General features: G+C 33.9%; 1 protein-coding gene across 1 annotated transcript in view; it reads left to right on the plus strand.

Annotated features, from left to right (window-relative positions):
* LOC114132230 (segmentation polarity homeobox protein engrailed-like) overlaps positions 1 to 10,985 on the plus strand; it is a 36,983-nt gene extending 25,998 nt beyond the window's left edge. The window contains exon 2 of the mRNA XM_050205731.1: positions 8,427 to 10,985. Within this exon, the coding sequence (XP_050061688.1) occupies positions 8,427 to 8,764 (338 nt within the window). The 3' untranslated portion in view covers positions 8,765 to 10,985. The remainder of the gene's footprint in view (positions 1 to 8,426) is intronic.
* The last annotated feature ends 5,229 nt before the right edge of the window (positions 10,986 to 16,214 follow it).

Here is a 16,214-nt window from a genome sequence, read left to right on the forward strand (position 1 = left end):
ATCCACCCACAGCACAGGAGTAGGGTAATAGATATGATGGTGGGCGGGGTGTACGATAGCACCCCACTATGGATTTATTTTTTTTTTATTCTCAACTTTAAAATTATTTCGTTAACAGTAATGTAAACGTCTATCGCGGTGTGTTCGCAGGTTTATAACGTTTAAATAATATTCTAATATCTCGTGAACTTGTATACCTTTTTGTGTATAAAATATAACGTTATTATCCGTCTTTAAAGAAAAAAAAGTAAACGACGAGAATCCATCGACCGTAAAATTTAATGCCTACTGTATTTCCAGTCGTATTTTAATTCGTTTCATTTATTTACATAATACACCTACAGTTATGGTATACCTGTATAGGTATGCATAATATTATTGTCTAATAAAAATAGACACTTTTACGATTCGAACATCCCGACAATATTTTGTCGTGTGTTAACGTGTACCTAAACAAGATTTTCATAGTTCAGTTGGACCAAGCCCCCCTCCCCACCACTAAATACACGACTACGGCACGGACTTAGACGGCGCGCCGCGAAGGCCGTATAATCGGACATCTTACGAGTCGTCGCGCCGGTCGTGTCCGGTAAGCCGGTAAAGATATTATACGTTGTACGATGGTCTTTTTCCGTCGTCCACACACAGGCAGACGCACTTTTATTATTACTTTTTCCGTATCATTACGTAAACGCGTATATAATAGCCGGCCGCCATCGCCATGGTGTACCTGTACAATATAATATTATATGTAGTTATATAGAACGGACCCCGCGCGTCCTATTTTTTCTTCTGTTAAGTATTTATTTTTTATTTTTCGATTATAATCGGTTTGGACGGAACGGACTAGTATTTTTTTTTTTTCATTTTTCATTGCTCTTCGTCCCACTACGCCGCTCGCCATGACAGCAACGCGCGTTTAATGGTCTAAAAACAACGAGTGAATACAACGGAATACCAGAACCGCGCGCGTCTATCCGTACCGTCACCGCGGCGGGAACGTATTTACACCGTCACCGGTCGACGATATATTACTACCGCTGTTGTAAGTACATATCAGTATACAGGGTGATTCACCAAGCGAGCTCACCCTCCTCCATTTTTTTTTTTTTTTTGGTCATTTAATAATGAATTTATATTCAAATTATTATGAGTTTTTGAATTTTTAAAATAAAATTTAATTTAAATATACTCGAATGACCATATTATATATCTTTCAAATTCTTGAGATTTTTTTTTATAATACTTAAGAAGTGTCAGTGGCGATATAAACATCTGTTTTTCAAATGAGAACCTTCTTTTTTTACTGTAAATTATTTGGCGGGTATTTAAAAAAAAATGTTAATACACCTGTAGTTCATAATATACCCATTATAATACCATTTCGTCATTGGACCATTAAAAAACAACGTCTGCGTTCATCAATATACGAATAAAATGTTGGTACGTAAATTTGGGGGCCCTGTGCAATGCTCCGAAATAAAAAAAAAACTGATTTTTTATTAAAGACTGTATCTATTTAGAAACGATTAAACCCATCATGCCATTATAGAAAGAGGGCAAACGGCAGTGGAAAATGGAAAGACCAAAAACACGCAGTCTGTTCTTTTCCCCTTCACGTGCCTCTTGTCTACGCATATATATACGCATATCCATAATAATAATTATTTCTATTTCAAGAGTCATCTCGTTAATTACCGCCCGGCGCATGTATGTATTATATCATTATTTTTTATTGTTGATATTTACTTCCGATGTGTTTAAAAAGCCATCGTGGCCTGTAACGGGAGGCGACGACAGGTGTTGTCTCGGTCTCTATCGCGGTGTATATAGGCGTACGCGTGTACGTAAAAATATCTATCGTATAAGTACACTGCACGACGTCGTCGAGCGTTTAGTTTGGATTTCGTCGCGAGTGCGTTAAAAAAACGCAAACCTGCAGACGACGACAGAAGCCGACGAAAAATCGCGTAAACATATAGAGCGGCAGTTCGACGGGGAAACGATCCGTCCTCGGCGGCACTCCGAAAAACCGCCACCGCCGTCGACACGTCGTCGTCGCGTATTATTTATATTGTACGCGAGGCGTTTTCATTTGTCAAACGTCCAGATTTACCCCCGTTTATACGTGCATAATGGCGAACGCGTCAGTCGTCTTGGCGGGCGCACACACGCGTACGAAATTTTATTGTATATATACACGCGATTTTTCATCGCCCGAGTGATAGGTACAAGCGTGGGCGGTATATAAAAAGATCGCACTCGCCCGTATCACCACCGCGCCGGGTGCTGTGCCGTGTATATACCTACCTACATATATATATATATATATATCTAATAATAACACACGCACGACCACTTCCGGACGATCGCGCACTAATGGCATCTGCCTTTCAGACGTCTCCGGAAACGCGGTGTTCGTTATTAATGAAACGCGCATATTATTATTATTATTATTATTGTACGATCGAGAGCGCGAATATATTATATTATATACGCACTTCCGAAACCGCGATTCCGTGCGGTTTGTGCGATTGCGACCGTCATCCGTCGAGCGGATCCTCTATATACGCGCTCTTCAAAGACGGCGTGTTTGTATATAATATAATAACGGAAACGCATTAGTGCTATAAGTGTTGTACCGGTATTGTAACGCGATTCTCCGACGTGCGGTCTAATCGATATCATCACTCGCGCGTTCCTACACGTGTATAACATATAATGTACCTATATATGTAATCCGTATGCTTTTCGAGATGCTGTGAAAAAATATCAAATATGGTTTGTGCACACCGTTCACCGCTTTAACCTATACAAACACAAATCGCACGATAATAGGAAATTTGTATCGCGTTCAATAATTACCGCATAGTGAAATATAGATATACAGAGTAACTCTATGATATTCCTGGCACTATTCGCCGAGATATAGTTGTTCGCCGGGAACACTATATGCGAAGAGTGGAGATAAATTTCTGCGACAGAAGTAATGTGTTTTTTATATAAAAGTTTATATTATACACCTTAGAAAGGTCCCGCGAGTGTATCCTCGACAAAATGTCATCAATTTAATCGAATAAAAAATTATGAAATATTTTTTTCCAATGTATTGTGATATAATTGTATCTAAATTCAATTATTTCTTACTGATTGCTACTTTGATGTAGTATTTTTTCTAAATAAATTAGCTAATTGAGAACATTAGGTGATTATACATATAAGTATACCTATTGATTTTTCGCCTATATGTACATATGAAATTTGGTGTTAAATTCGACCGAGGGTTTCAACTACATAAATCAGTAAAAACCGTCTGTCGAAAATAAACGCGAAGTTAAAAAGTCCAATCGAATTTAATTGCTCAACTAATTAATTTCATCTAGACGATGATGAATGTGAGATGATGACGACGACGACGACGAGTTACGGTGATTACAATAATGTGTACGGGACAGACCTATAATACGACTTCCGGCTGTCGTGTACACAAACATAATATAAGCGCTCACATTGTGATGAAATATTTTTGAGATGAAATGAGAAGAGAAAAAACTAAAAAGATCATAAGACTGCGATTACTTACATACGTATGTATGTATGTATAATAGGTAGGCACGTAAGATTTTTTTCACGATGGTTTCCAAATAATAATCAACGGTGCAACAGGCCTGTATTATGGGTTGCCGAGGGGGTTCGTCCGACGGCTCCGCCCACTCGGCGGCGGAACACAGGTGAAACACAGGTATATATGTATATAACATTATCATCGAGTAGACCTATACATATTGTGTTATAATGATGTAAATACGTGTAACACGATATATATATATGTGTATAAAGTATCATTATCATCATCATCATCATCCCTGTAGAAACGACTATGATGGTGGCGGTTCGTATAATAAATATCATGTGTTATCGTTGGTTGTCGTCGTAATTACGTTAGGTAAGATTGTTATAATACGTGTCTTGCGATTGCCGACCCGAATCGAAAAATTCCCGGCCAACGGTGGTTAGGTCAGGACGTCAGGTAGGTACATAATATTATAGTCGAAGGTACTCTGAGCCGGATTCCGCCATTCCTATATATAGACAGTGCTGTATAACGCGCGTACTAATATAATGAGGTTATCCTTATGGGGACATCGTGTGCCGGTGGTGCGGGGAGTGGTGAGCTAGGAGGGCTTCCGGTTTGGCGCCCCAAAATATATTTGCCGAATGGAGAATAAGACACACAAGGAATCGCGTTTGATTACCTAATAATGGTTCTAGGTGTCATATATTTTGATTTCAAAAAATACACACGCACATACAAAGATAATGACTACCTAGCACGAGTATATATAATATAACGTTACGAATCCTGCCCCTTGAAGTATATCAAAAATTAAAAAATAATTTTCATTTTTTTTATTTTTTTTGTAAATAGACTTTTGTTGGACCACAGAACGTTTTTTTAATATTATTTTTTTTTAATGAGAACCGACACTAGATATTATCATGTTTGAATTTCGAATAGGTAAACGTATAGTTTCTAATACGAATTTAAGCAATTTTTCTAGTTTTGTTTCTTTTTAGCATTACCTCATGATTATACGTGACGTCTACAGAGTAACTCGTACTAATGTCGTCGTCTGATGTACGCGTTTTTAAAAATTAGTTACGACCGTTTGTAGTTGACTATATACCTAGTGCTGAATATTATAGGTAGGTACATTTCCAATTACGATAAGTCCAAAACGCGACCGACCGCATATTTTATTTATTCACAAGACACGTGCTACACGCAAGCTCAACCGTAAATAGAAATATCTACGTAGTTAACGTTTTTACGGTGTTTGGATATTAATGCAAATAGGCGTCGGGCGGTAGTCGCTATAGTCGATTTACGTATACCTATATTATATCGTTCTAATGATCGTTATTATTCGCTACGGTATAAAGCGGCTTCGTCGGTCGCAAGAATCTGCGTCATCTAAATTCTGCCCTTCATAGCATGTTATATAATAACAAATATAATATAATAATAAAAAACAAATAAATTGCTGCACGACATCGTAATAAAATAATTGCAAAAAAAAAAATAAACATTGTTCATTGTTATCTACCATTGTAACTATGTATATTTATTTATTTTATAATTTGTTCTTTGTTTAAAATATAATACTGTGCATGCTCCATTAAGTAATCGTTTCGATTCAGGACTAATTTTTTTATTTTTTCATAAGACCATCTTTTTTTTTGTCCAGGGAACAATCTCAAAATATTTATATCTTTACGCGTTTGTTATTACTGTTACATAAATATGAATATTATATTATATATTATAATAAACATCATTCGTACATTTAAATGCAATAATTACAGATGACAATCTTACAGCAAAGAAATTATAGAAATAAATTAAAATTTAAGTACCTAATATAATAGAAAGATACTGTTATTATTTATTGCTATAAAAATAACGTATTATACTGTGTCGATTTCTTCCTAATGTAGTTACAACGCTAATGTGTAGCATAAATTGCACAGACTGCACAGATGCCATACGTTTCTGTCGCCTCGACAGTATATTTTCTTCGGCCATTCGGCGCGGTTGAGTTTACCTCGATAAGCCCGCCGAGCCTCTATTCATATGATTCGTAGGCACGGCGCAAAGTTTGCAAACGTTTCTCGCTGTGGTAGATAATATTATATTATGTATTAACTGGAACGGCATCCACGCAAGTTGACGTTTCAGCCAACTCGTGTAATAGTTGTTGAGTGGAGAGACACCCTCATTACACACAGCTCATGAATATAATATACCCACCTCTATATTCGGCATCCTACATTTGTTATCCGCAAGCACTGTAAGTACACTGCACACTTCTGACGTTTTGCGGCGGGGCGCGCGTAAACTCCGTTATCGTTATAATATGGACGGAAAGTCGGACGTATATATATATACGTAGGTATACTTAACACGGATATCCGTGCTCGGCGAGATGCTGTTGAAGGGTCGAATAGTTGGGTTGAACCCCAATTCTCGGACCCAAATACAAATTTATGTATACGGTTGTACGATTCCGTGAGATGTAATTTTGGATTTATATATGTATACAAAGACCTAACCAAACGGCACAGTATCGTTTCCCCATCGCCTTTAACTGATTATTATTATTGCCTTTAGTGGGTACCTACACCACAATTGAGCAAAGAAATTATTTTAACATATTAAACCGTATAAATTTAACGTTTCGTTTCGAAATACCGCCGACTATTTAAATGCGTCTTTCGACTGGAGTACCTATATATATATATATAGACGGTCACGAGTAGAAATATTCATTAAGCTCCTTGTTTAAAATACGTAGACAATGACATATTCCTATATAGTTATTTAATTATTAAATACGAGATACGACATCCGGTGTTCAAGTTTAATTTCACATTTATGTTTATATAATTCAAGTTTAAGCGTTTTAATATAAATTACTATACCTTATTTGACCAACTTCTTTACAATTACACAATTTCATAACAGATAGATAATACATAATTAGTCTATACCAACTCTGACAGTCCTACGAGTTCAGACCAAGTATCCATCCGGAGACTTAATCTAAACATTCTAAACTTACGCGTGTATTCGATGAGCATTACATTTTGTTCTGCGGAATCCCAAATAATGGAATTGTTGTAGATAAATCATAAAAGTATTTGATGTAGGTCAATTATATTGTTCCGGGAATTTGGACAAGTTATAAACTATGGAATAATATGCCGTCCGGATTTATCGCGTTCACTGGACTTCCGGGGATCCGGACTACAAGATTCAACTATACTCTTTATCCGTAGTCCATATACGAAGACCTTGTTAACCAGTGTTTGGAATTCGATAAAACGTGTTGACGTTTTATATTTTGCAAACGACTATAGTGAACGTGCGGAACAAAATTATTATTATTATTTTTTTTTTTTTTTTAAGAAATTTGTACGATTTTAGATCACATTACCTAAACACTGTCGGTATTCACACACGAGTATTAGTAAATTTCGAAATAAAATAAAAATGTAAAGTCTAACATTAGACGGAATAGATATCTAGTATTCTAGTATACTATACCAATACAATTAATTTGCATTTAATAAAAAAATAATAATTTTTCAATACGATTAATAACCCGCGATTTCCGAGTTCTTTCTGTATGGATACAGTAAACACTGACATTCGATAATGTATGATATTACATATTATTGATAAAATGTATTAATTTATTACTGCCGACGACGCATGAATGTTTGCAAACGAGCGAGATATATTTACTTTTTTTTTTAATCGCGATCGTGCGGCTGTCGCAATATCATTATTATTACACGAGTAAGTAAATTATGCTATACACACACACACACACCACTCGGACCTAACATAACGCGTATATAAAATATTATGATGATAATAATTGACGTGGGAACTCGGTATATGTTGTACGCCATCGCTATAGGCGGTTTAGCCGTATAATATAATATATCGTATAATGTATATTATAAAGTACTATTATAGTACTTAGGTGTACCGAAGGGCAGAGGAAGACCGTCGCAGTTTTCCACAGCACTCGTAGTAATCTAATCTGTTATTATATGCACTCCAGCAAGCGTACGACAAAATATATAAAACGATATGAATTTAATATACATCGGCGCGGCGATGTCGATGGTGTGCATCGCGGGTATAAGTGATGATGGTAATGCAATTGCCGCGCAATCTCATCTGCGGTGTCCGTCGTCGTGTTTGGCGCCGGACCAAAAACCTGCGAACAATCGTGGACGAGGGACCGTCGCGTTATGCTGCGATATAATATAACGCGCGTGTTTGTGTCCGACGCGACGATAATATTATATGCGTATTATCATTATCATTTTATACCTTCGGCGCGCGAAGAATTAATAATACCGAACGGGTATCGTAATCGGGGCCATCGACGAACGACGGTTTGTTCGGATATAGATTTTGGAAAATCAATTCGAAGTTTGTCGGTGTTCAACAGTTGTTTTTCGGCGACGACTTAAGGTGTGTGGCGTAAAAACCGCCTCGTCGGTTAAAAATGTAATGCGCGTTAATAAAGTATTGCACGAAATAATCAAAATGATAAAAAAAAAGCATATAGCGATACATAAATCGACGATTTAAATGAAATCGAAGACTGCTTAGTAGCTATTAGAATTTTGATTACTTTTATTGCCAAATTAGATAATCACGCGAATAAAGACACTATTATAATTAATAGTTCGACGTTTATAACCGTCTTTTAAAAACCACCCACCCACCTACCCACTCGACAACATACCTATACTTGCGATACATATTAATAACATATTATAGTATATATAGTTTGTGCTCGTTTCGTCGTATAATAATCGGACTTTTTCCGAAATATTTTCAGGACCCCGGTCGCGGAGGATGAAGCGGAAGGACAAGTGTCCGGAGGAGAAGCGGCCCAGGACCGCGTTTAGCGGTGAACAGCTGTCCCGATTGAAGAAGGAGTTCAACGAGAACCGATACCTGACGGAGCGCAGACGCCAGGAACTGGCCAACGAGCTTGGCCTGAACGAAGCCCAGATAAAGATATGGTTCCAGAACAAACGGGCCAAGATCAAGAAGTCCAGCGGCTCCAAGAACCCGCTGGCCCTGCAGTTGATGGCGCAGGGGCTGTACAACCACACGACGGTCGCCATGTCCGACGAAGAGATGGACGACCATCTGACGGTCGCGTCCTCGTAATGCAGTCGGAGCTGACACCGCCGTCGTCGCTGTTCTTGTTTTACCAGTATATATAGGTTGTATTATACTTAGAGTGCCATTCCGCTGGAAATCGTTTTTCCACAAAATCTTTGTACACCAGACGAGTTCCTTCAGACGGTATACTGTGCGCACTGTATGCTGCAACACGAATGACGTGTCCTCTCCATCACTCTTCCTCATTCCTATATCATCGCCGCATCAATACCTTCCGTAAGTGTGTGTGTGTGTGTGTATATATTCGTTGGTTTTTTTATTCCCCGTCTCTTGGACTTCCTATAATCTCTTTTGCGTTTCATCTTCCGAAAATCTCACGTCTCCTCTCCCGCAACCCACCTCTGCGCATTGTTTATGTAATAATTATATACATGCGTTATTATATATTATGTTAGGCATATTATTTTTTATATAAAATAATTGTCGCGGTTTTTTTTTTTTTTGTTTGTTTTGTTAAGACGTTGTTTTCCGTTTCCGTGCACATACAAATTATGTATATAGTTGGATAACGTGTTAAAATTATACGAAAATTTTAATTGTGTGTATGTGTACATAATATTATTATATTTATATATATTTATATTATAACCGTAGTACGTGTCGTGTAAATAATGCATAATAATGTTATAGATTTTATAGGTATCTCTAAAATAGCAGTCTTTCCGTAGGTCTTTGATAGTAAGTTGTTGTTAGATCGAAATTATACGAACGACATTTAGATATGCTATTCGTGTTGTCGTTCGGTCGGTCGATGATCTATCTACTGTTTTATGCGAACAGATTGTTAGGCTGTATATGTGTACGGCCGTTGAGTCTATACTCGCTACAGTTTGTTCTGTATGCGTAGAACAATCGCTTTTCGTTTGCGAGGCAATAAACCTTGGGCGTGCGTATTATATGATAATGATATGTAATATGTACGTAAAAATGTAAATACCACGTTGCGTTTTCGACCGTTAAAATTCTAAGTATATAATATATTATAATGTGAACCTATACTTTGAAAACACAGTACAGTAGACTATATTATGTTGCCATAGTCATCGATCCGATAAAGAGTGTTACGCGTATTTTGATCAATATCGATATTTTTTTCGCCATATAATTTCTTCGAGAATAAAAAAAAAACCCCGAAATCATTAATATTGTTGTAAATACATTATTTATACTTGATCACACGATAATCGCAGAGCAGCAATGGTCATTATCGATGATTTTTATTTTTAAAAACCATACTTAATTTATTTTTTATGCAATCCGATCCCTTTGATCGCCTCATCACCGCGGGTCTAATCGCAATATAACATTGCTGTACGAACAGCGTATACCATAACCAGTGTATCGGATCCTATCGCAATCTTTGTTTTTATAATTTCTATAAACGATTAATTCGTGAGTAGCCGTAGTGTGGCGTATTTAAGTTGTCTATTTCACGTCGGTAAGGGGTCGGTTTGGACAAACGAATTTCTACAGAACGAAAATACGCTGTCCTTAGTTGGGGGAATGTGTATACACGTTGACATAGCGTAAACGTACATCATAAGGTAGGTGTAGGTCAATAAGCTCGTACGATAAAGTTTCATTTGAGTAATCGCACGGTCGTGATATCTACGACGTATAAGACGATAGACGAAAAAAGACGGTGTGAATTATGTTTAATTTTTTTACAATATTACAATAAATTTAGATACGTGTCACGCGGTCATGGTAGGTATATAATATATAGGTAGATAGGTCGTACGTCTTAGACCCGCGCGTCTAGTAATATGTGGCTCTATATAACGTGTAAGACATGTACATTTTAGAAATAACGTAGACTGAAATATTTAGATTTATTTTTTAAGAAGTTTATGATTACATATTTTTATTATTAATTGTATTTCTAGTCATTAATAACTATTTATGTATTATTATATTATTATATCATTACGCTAAATGTACTTATATTATATATTATTATATAATTGTCTGTATACGGTGTACGCGTGTATATAGTGTATACCATATATTATGTATGTACTCGACTTCTATATATGTATTTGTGTTTAGGTGTACCTATACGATGTTCCATAGAATCAAATTATGTTTACATTTACCTACATCAATTTTTTCATAGATTTATGCGTACCTAATTACATTATATATACATAATAATTATATAGGTACACACGTGTAATTATCATTATAAAGTTTAACATTATCATTATACGTTGTCTTTTTGATTCTTTCGCATACACATATATATATATATATTAATTATATGTGTATGTATATATTATATTATAAATCCACTGTAAAAATACAATGATGATAATAATAACATTAAAAAATTAATATAATCATATATTTCAATATTTCATCCGCTACGTGTTTATTCCATTTACCTAGTGTACGCTCTAACCTCGCCTATTCTAGTTCAAGAGTGCGTCGGTATTGGCTGGATACATGACGTGACGTTGGAGGTTATAAAATGTAATCTTATACCTATCAAAGGTAATCAGTTAGACAAGACAGCGATTACCCAAGTCCGGTATTTCTGCCATTGCTTTTACTTATTACTAACGAGTTGTTATAGTTATATTAAGCACCTATACTGCATGCGTACATAGTACGTGGGTTTCGGCCTGGCAAAGCGTTATTGGTGTTAGTAGGGCTGATCTTTCGGTGGCCGTTCACATATCTGTTATTAAACGTTGTTCGAGTGGTCGGCTGGTATCGAGGCGGGAGCTGCGGTAGTGAGTTAGTGACACTGGATGTAATTCCAAGCATTAGAGGAATGTCGGGTATATCATTAACTGGTGAGCGCGGTAACTGCGGTTAAATCAAATAGTGAGTCGGGTTTAGCTGGTCCAATAACTTCGGAGATGTACGGCATAACGATTGCGTCTAGCGTGGAACTAGGCTGTTAATAGTTTAGACACTCGAACAGAACGACTAGCGCGTGTACCCTGGACCCTGCACGGGTACAGGAAGCGTGTCAGATGTGGGGTAGTTTCGAGAAAACTCGCTGTAGAAATTGCGTTGTGCTTTAGTTCATAGATAATATGTCTGTTGCGATTTCAGCCCTAATAGTTGTGACGATGAACATCACTTCAAATTTGAATGCGGAAACGAAAGAGTGCCCAGCGCCTTATTGTCTTTTGAGGTGACCGGTCTTCCGAGCTATACATTTTGTTCATTAAGTGCACTGTGTAATATGTATACCTATGAATACGGAGAGAATCAAGAATCATTTAAAAATAATAATTTTTCTTAAATAAGTTGTTTAGTTATGACTCCAAGTTATGTTGGTAAAATAAATATTTTTCAATAATCACATTTCAAGAAAATTGTTTTGATCTGTTATAGAAAAATATATAACTATACTAATACTTCTTAATATAGTTGTGTGCAATGGCCAATGAAAGACGTATAGTTTATATAGAGTTACATTTATTTATTTTCGCTACTTTCAAGGTTTTTATTCGTTGTAGATGCATAATTCCGGAAATTTGCCACATATATTTACATATTATATGTAAATTATTTATCTACCACTTAATATATTGTATAAATTAGCGTAATGTTGAACTTTTATATTGGTTCTTAAACGCGCAGTTGATGCTTAAGCAACAAAAACAAACCAGGGCTCGAGACTTTATGCATTTGCATATTTATTCGAGAAATTGATACGAGAAATCGGATTTGATACATATTTGTTTTTTTAAATAAAGATTTCAAATTTAAACATTTTTATTGCATATTTTATAATTTATTAATTTGATTAATACAAAAAATGAAATGATTGAAAAAATTTTAAATATAAATGTAAAATTATTATTTTACACAAACTAATACAACTAAAAAGTCTACTTTCTATATGGACGTACCTATGTAAATCAATTTGTCGACCAATATCATATTGAATAAATTATGAAACTAAGTATTTCGACATTTTTTTGGAATCTTACGAGAAAGAGAAAAGTTCATGCAAATCGACTTTAAGAAAAGGCTTTATATAAAATATTGGTTTATTGAAACTGTACACAAAATAAGAAAATATATTTTTACCTGTTTGAAATTGCAGTGTCTCATACACGAACCAAAATACTGTGACAGAGTCGTTGTCCCCTTATATGACTGTTGCAGACTACTGATATTAATAAAATGTGATTCAATAGCACTTTTAAACTGATTTAATTACTATATTTGTTCTACCTGTCCCAGATTGTTTTGATAAAATTATGGCAACTATACATTTATCTCAATGCATCGACTAACACATTTCAAACAGTTGCAATCAAATAGGCAGTAGACGGTATATTATGTTGCCAACACATAAGTATAATAGTTTCATTTATATATATGTTTATAGATGGGATATAGGAACTAATTAACGATCTAATAAATCTCGAACGTGATAATTACACAGGTATTTATTTAAACCCATATCGTTTCCGCAGATATATACGCGAACATAAGGCAACATTATAAAACGACTTTAAAATACAGCAGGTAAAGTATTTCCTATAAAATATATATTTATGTATAAAACCACGTGAATTACTGTTCTACCAACATCAATACATCATAATATTTATATTTTATTAATATTAAACAACTATATAAGTTATATATATAATGTGTATAGGTAGGTACATCATATTAATCACCAAATTATTTCATAAGCCATAAATACCCACCAATGTATAATTTATATGTATAGTAATAGTGACTATCGATTTTTGATTTTTTTTAACTAGATACAATGAGAACAACTCATAGGAACCTTGTACTAAATTTTCAATTTTTTAAGACTGCAAAATTTTTTTTATCGACACTAAAAAAATTCTTAGAAAAATTGAAAAGTTCAGTTGCCTATAAATAGCTCAAAAAATGTCAAAATATTTTGAAAATTTAACTCTGTATAGATAACACTAATATAAACATTTGGTGAACATTTCAAGTATTTACAGTGATTAGTTTTTGAGTTACAACTATATTAAAAAAAAAACCATTTGGTCGAAAACTGGTTTTGCGTAAAAATTCATTATTTTTTGTTTTTCTCGATTCTTTTGAAAACTGTTGGAAAATGTTTACTTTTGTCCTCTATAATGCACCAAAGATATTCACTTTGCCATCGGAAACCACCCCCGAAGTTTGAAATTGGAGCATTATTTCGACTAGTTATGCTGTACACAGACACAAAAAAAACGCACACATCATTGTAGATCAATACATTCATCACTTCAAGTGATAATTCACTTCGTTCAGAATCTAAAAATAATATATATTTAAAATTTCATAATTATTATATTAGTTACTAGATCTGGATGGTGTACAGAAATCAATGGCATTATATTTCCGAAACGCAAAAAAATCCAATTTATATTGTTTCGTACTGTCCATACTGATATTACATACCTACAAGGTAATGTGATGACACATTTTTTTAATTAAAATAATTAATACAGACATACGAGAACAGGACACGAGAGTGTGAAATATCTTATTGATAAAATAATTTAACAATTTAAGTAAAAACACACGTCTTTTTAGTAAAAAGTCAAAACTCGATGTCTTTTGATAAGAATCATATATAAGAATACACAAGCATCTTTTTGGAACCCCTCGTATGACGGAGTCACCATCCACTCCTATATGATAATCATATAAAAAATATCAGTATTTGGAGTCAGGTCATAACACCGCTCAAACTCGTATTTAATTATAAGCTTATATTATTGTATTTGTGCAAGTTACTATTTTAATAAACATTTAAATACACACTGAACACCACGACGTAATCATTCCGTGCGTTGATGTATATATCGACCGGTCGGGACGCAACAATATTATAAATATTATTATATTATATTATATTATAAAATAATAATATATTTTTTATATTTTTTATTAAGGACTAACAACGGATATCAAATAAAATATCATGGCAATTAAAGTGAAATGAAAAATTATGAAATATATTGAATTAAAACATGGTGAAAATAATAAAAACATAAATAGATTTTGAAATGATGAGTGGTTCACGATACAGGAATAAAATTAGTAAATATCAGTAAACCAACTATGTTTTGGTTAAAAATAATAAGTTTATAATTAAAATTCAAGAAATAGCCAATTTCGATGTATTAGAAAGAAAGAAAATTAGGCAATTGAGCGGTTACAATTCTGCTGTAGATGTCGAGAAGGTCACTATGTTAAGGGTGTGTTAAATTTGAATTCAATTTAATATCATTACATACGAAAAACGATTCTACAGAGCGGAAACTACCTGTCAGCTTACAATATCAATAGGTATATTTCATGATATGTGTTTTTTTCTAGTAGGTTCATGGATTTATACTGATAAAAATAAAAATGCTTTATATGAAATAATTGATAGTATTTACAATAAATACAATAAATTCAACGATTTTTTAAATGATATATTGATCATCAACTGTGACACATATTGAGATAAGATCGTCAAACTAATTTCATCTCTCACTGCATAATTAACAAGTTTATCACAAGAGAATATCAGAGAGAGAAACTTCTTCGTGTTTTTAAAATGTTGAAATTGTAAGTTTATCTCTAACATATCAATAACCAATTTAGTTTCAAGTGACGTTAATATTGTTAAGAATTATTTATTGAAGTATCGTAAAATGGACTATCTTGTTAAAAAATAGACAATTACAATATGAATCATCTATATTTATCAAGTCAGTATACTACCTACAATTGGTATTAAATACATTATTTTCACCAATATCCTCGAACAAATTATTACAAATAACTTTACCATTTTCACTTATTAAGTTTTTTAAAAAATTTATAAAATCATTGTTAAAGTTGTAACTTGAACTTTGAAGATCTAGATTCTAGATTAATTTAATGATTTAGTTATTCAACAAAATATATAGTTACTAGTGTTACTACAACCATTTAAATAGTTGTCTCAACAATATTTAATTGTAGCTATATAAGGTAATAATAATAAAAAAAGCAATGTTATTGAGTTACGGTACTAAATAATTATTATAATTACCTATAAATTCACTATTTTTTTTTGTTACTACTAACATATTTAAATAATATTTTTTTGAGTCATATGTGGTCTTCATTTAATTTGTTAAGTTTGTAGAATGGGCGCTATATTCTTCACACTAGCTTTAATATGCTTTATAATTCGACTATCCAATTCAAGACTACAACAACTCAAAGAAAACAACTTTTTTCAGGAGAGCGATTTGAAAAATCAATGAATCAATGAAACGGTCAATTATAAAATTGTAAACAAATTAGCTAGGTATACAATTTTTGATACACATGTAGGGCTTTAATTAATGTTGCCATTGTTATTAATATTATATAAACATGAATTATTTTAATAAGATATGATCACATGTTGTAGTTTTGAATTGAAATATTTTTAAAATAAGGCAATATG

Source organism: Aphis gossypii, chromosome X (assembly GCF_020184175.1).
Source record: "Aphis gossypii isolate Hap1 chromosome X, ASM2018417v2, whole genome shotgun sequence".
In the NCBI taxonomy this organism is placed as follows: Eukaryota; Metazoa; Arthropoda; class Insecta; order Hemiptera; family Aphididae; genus Aphis; species Aphis gossypii.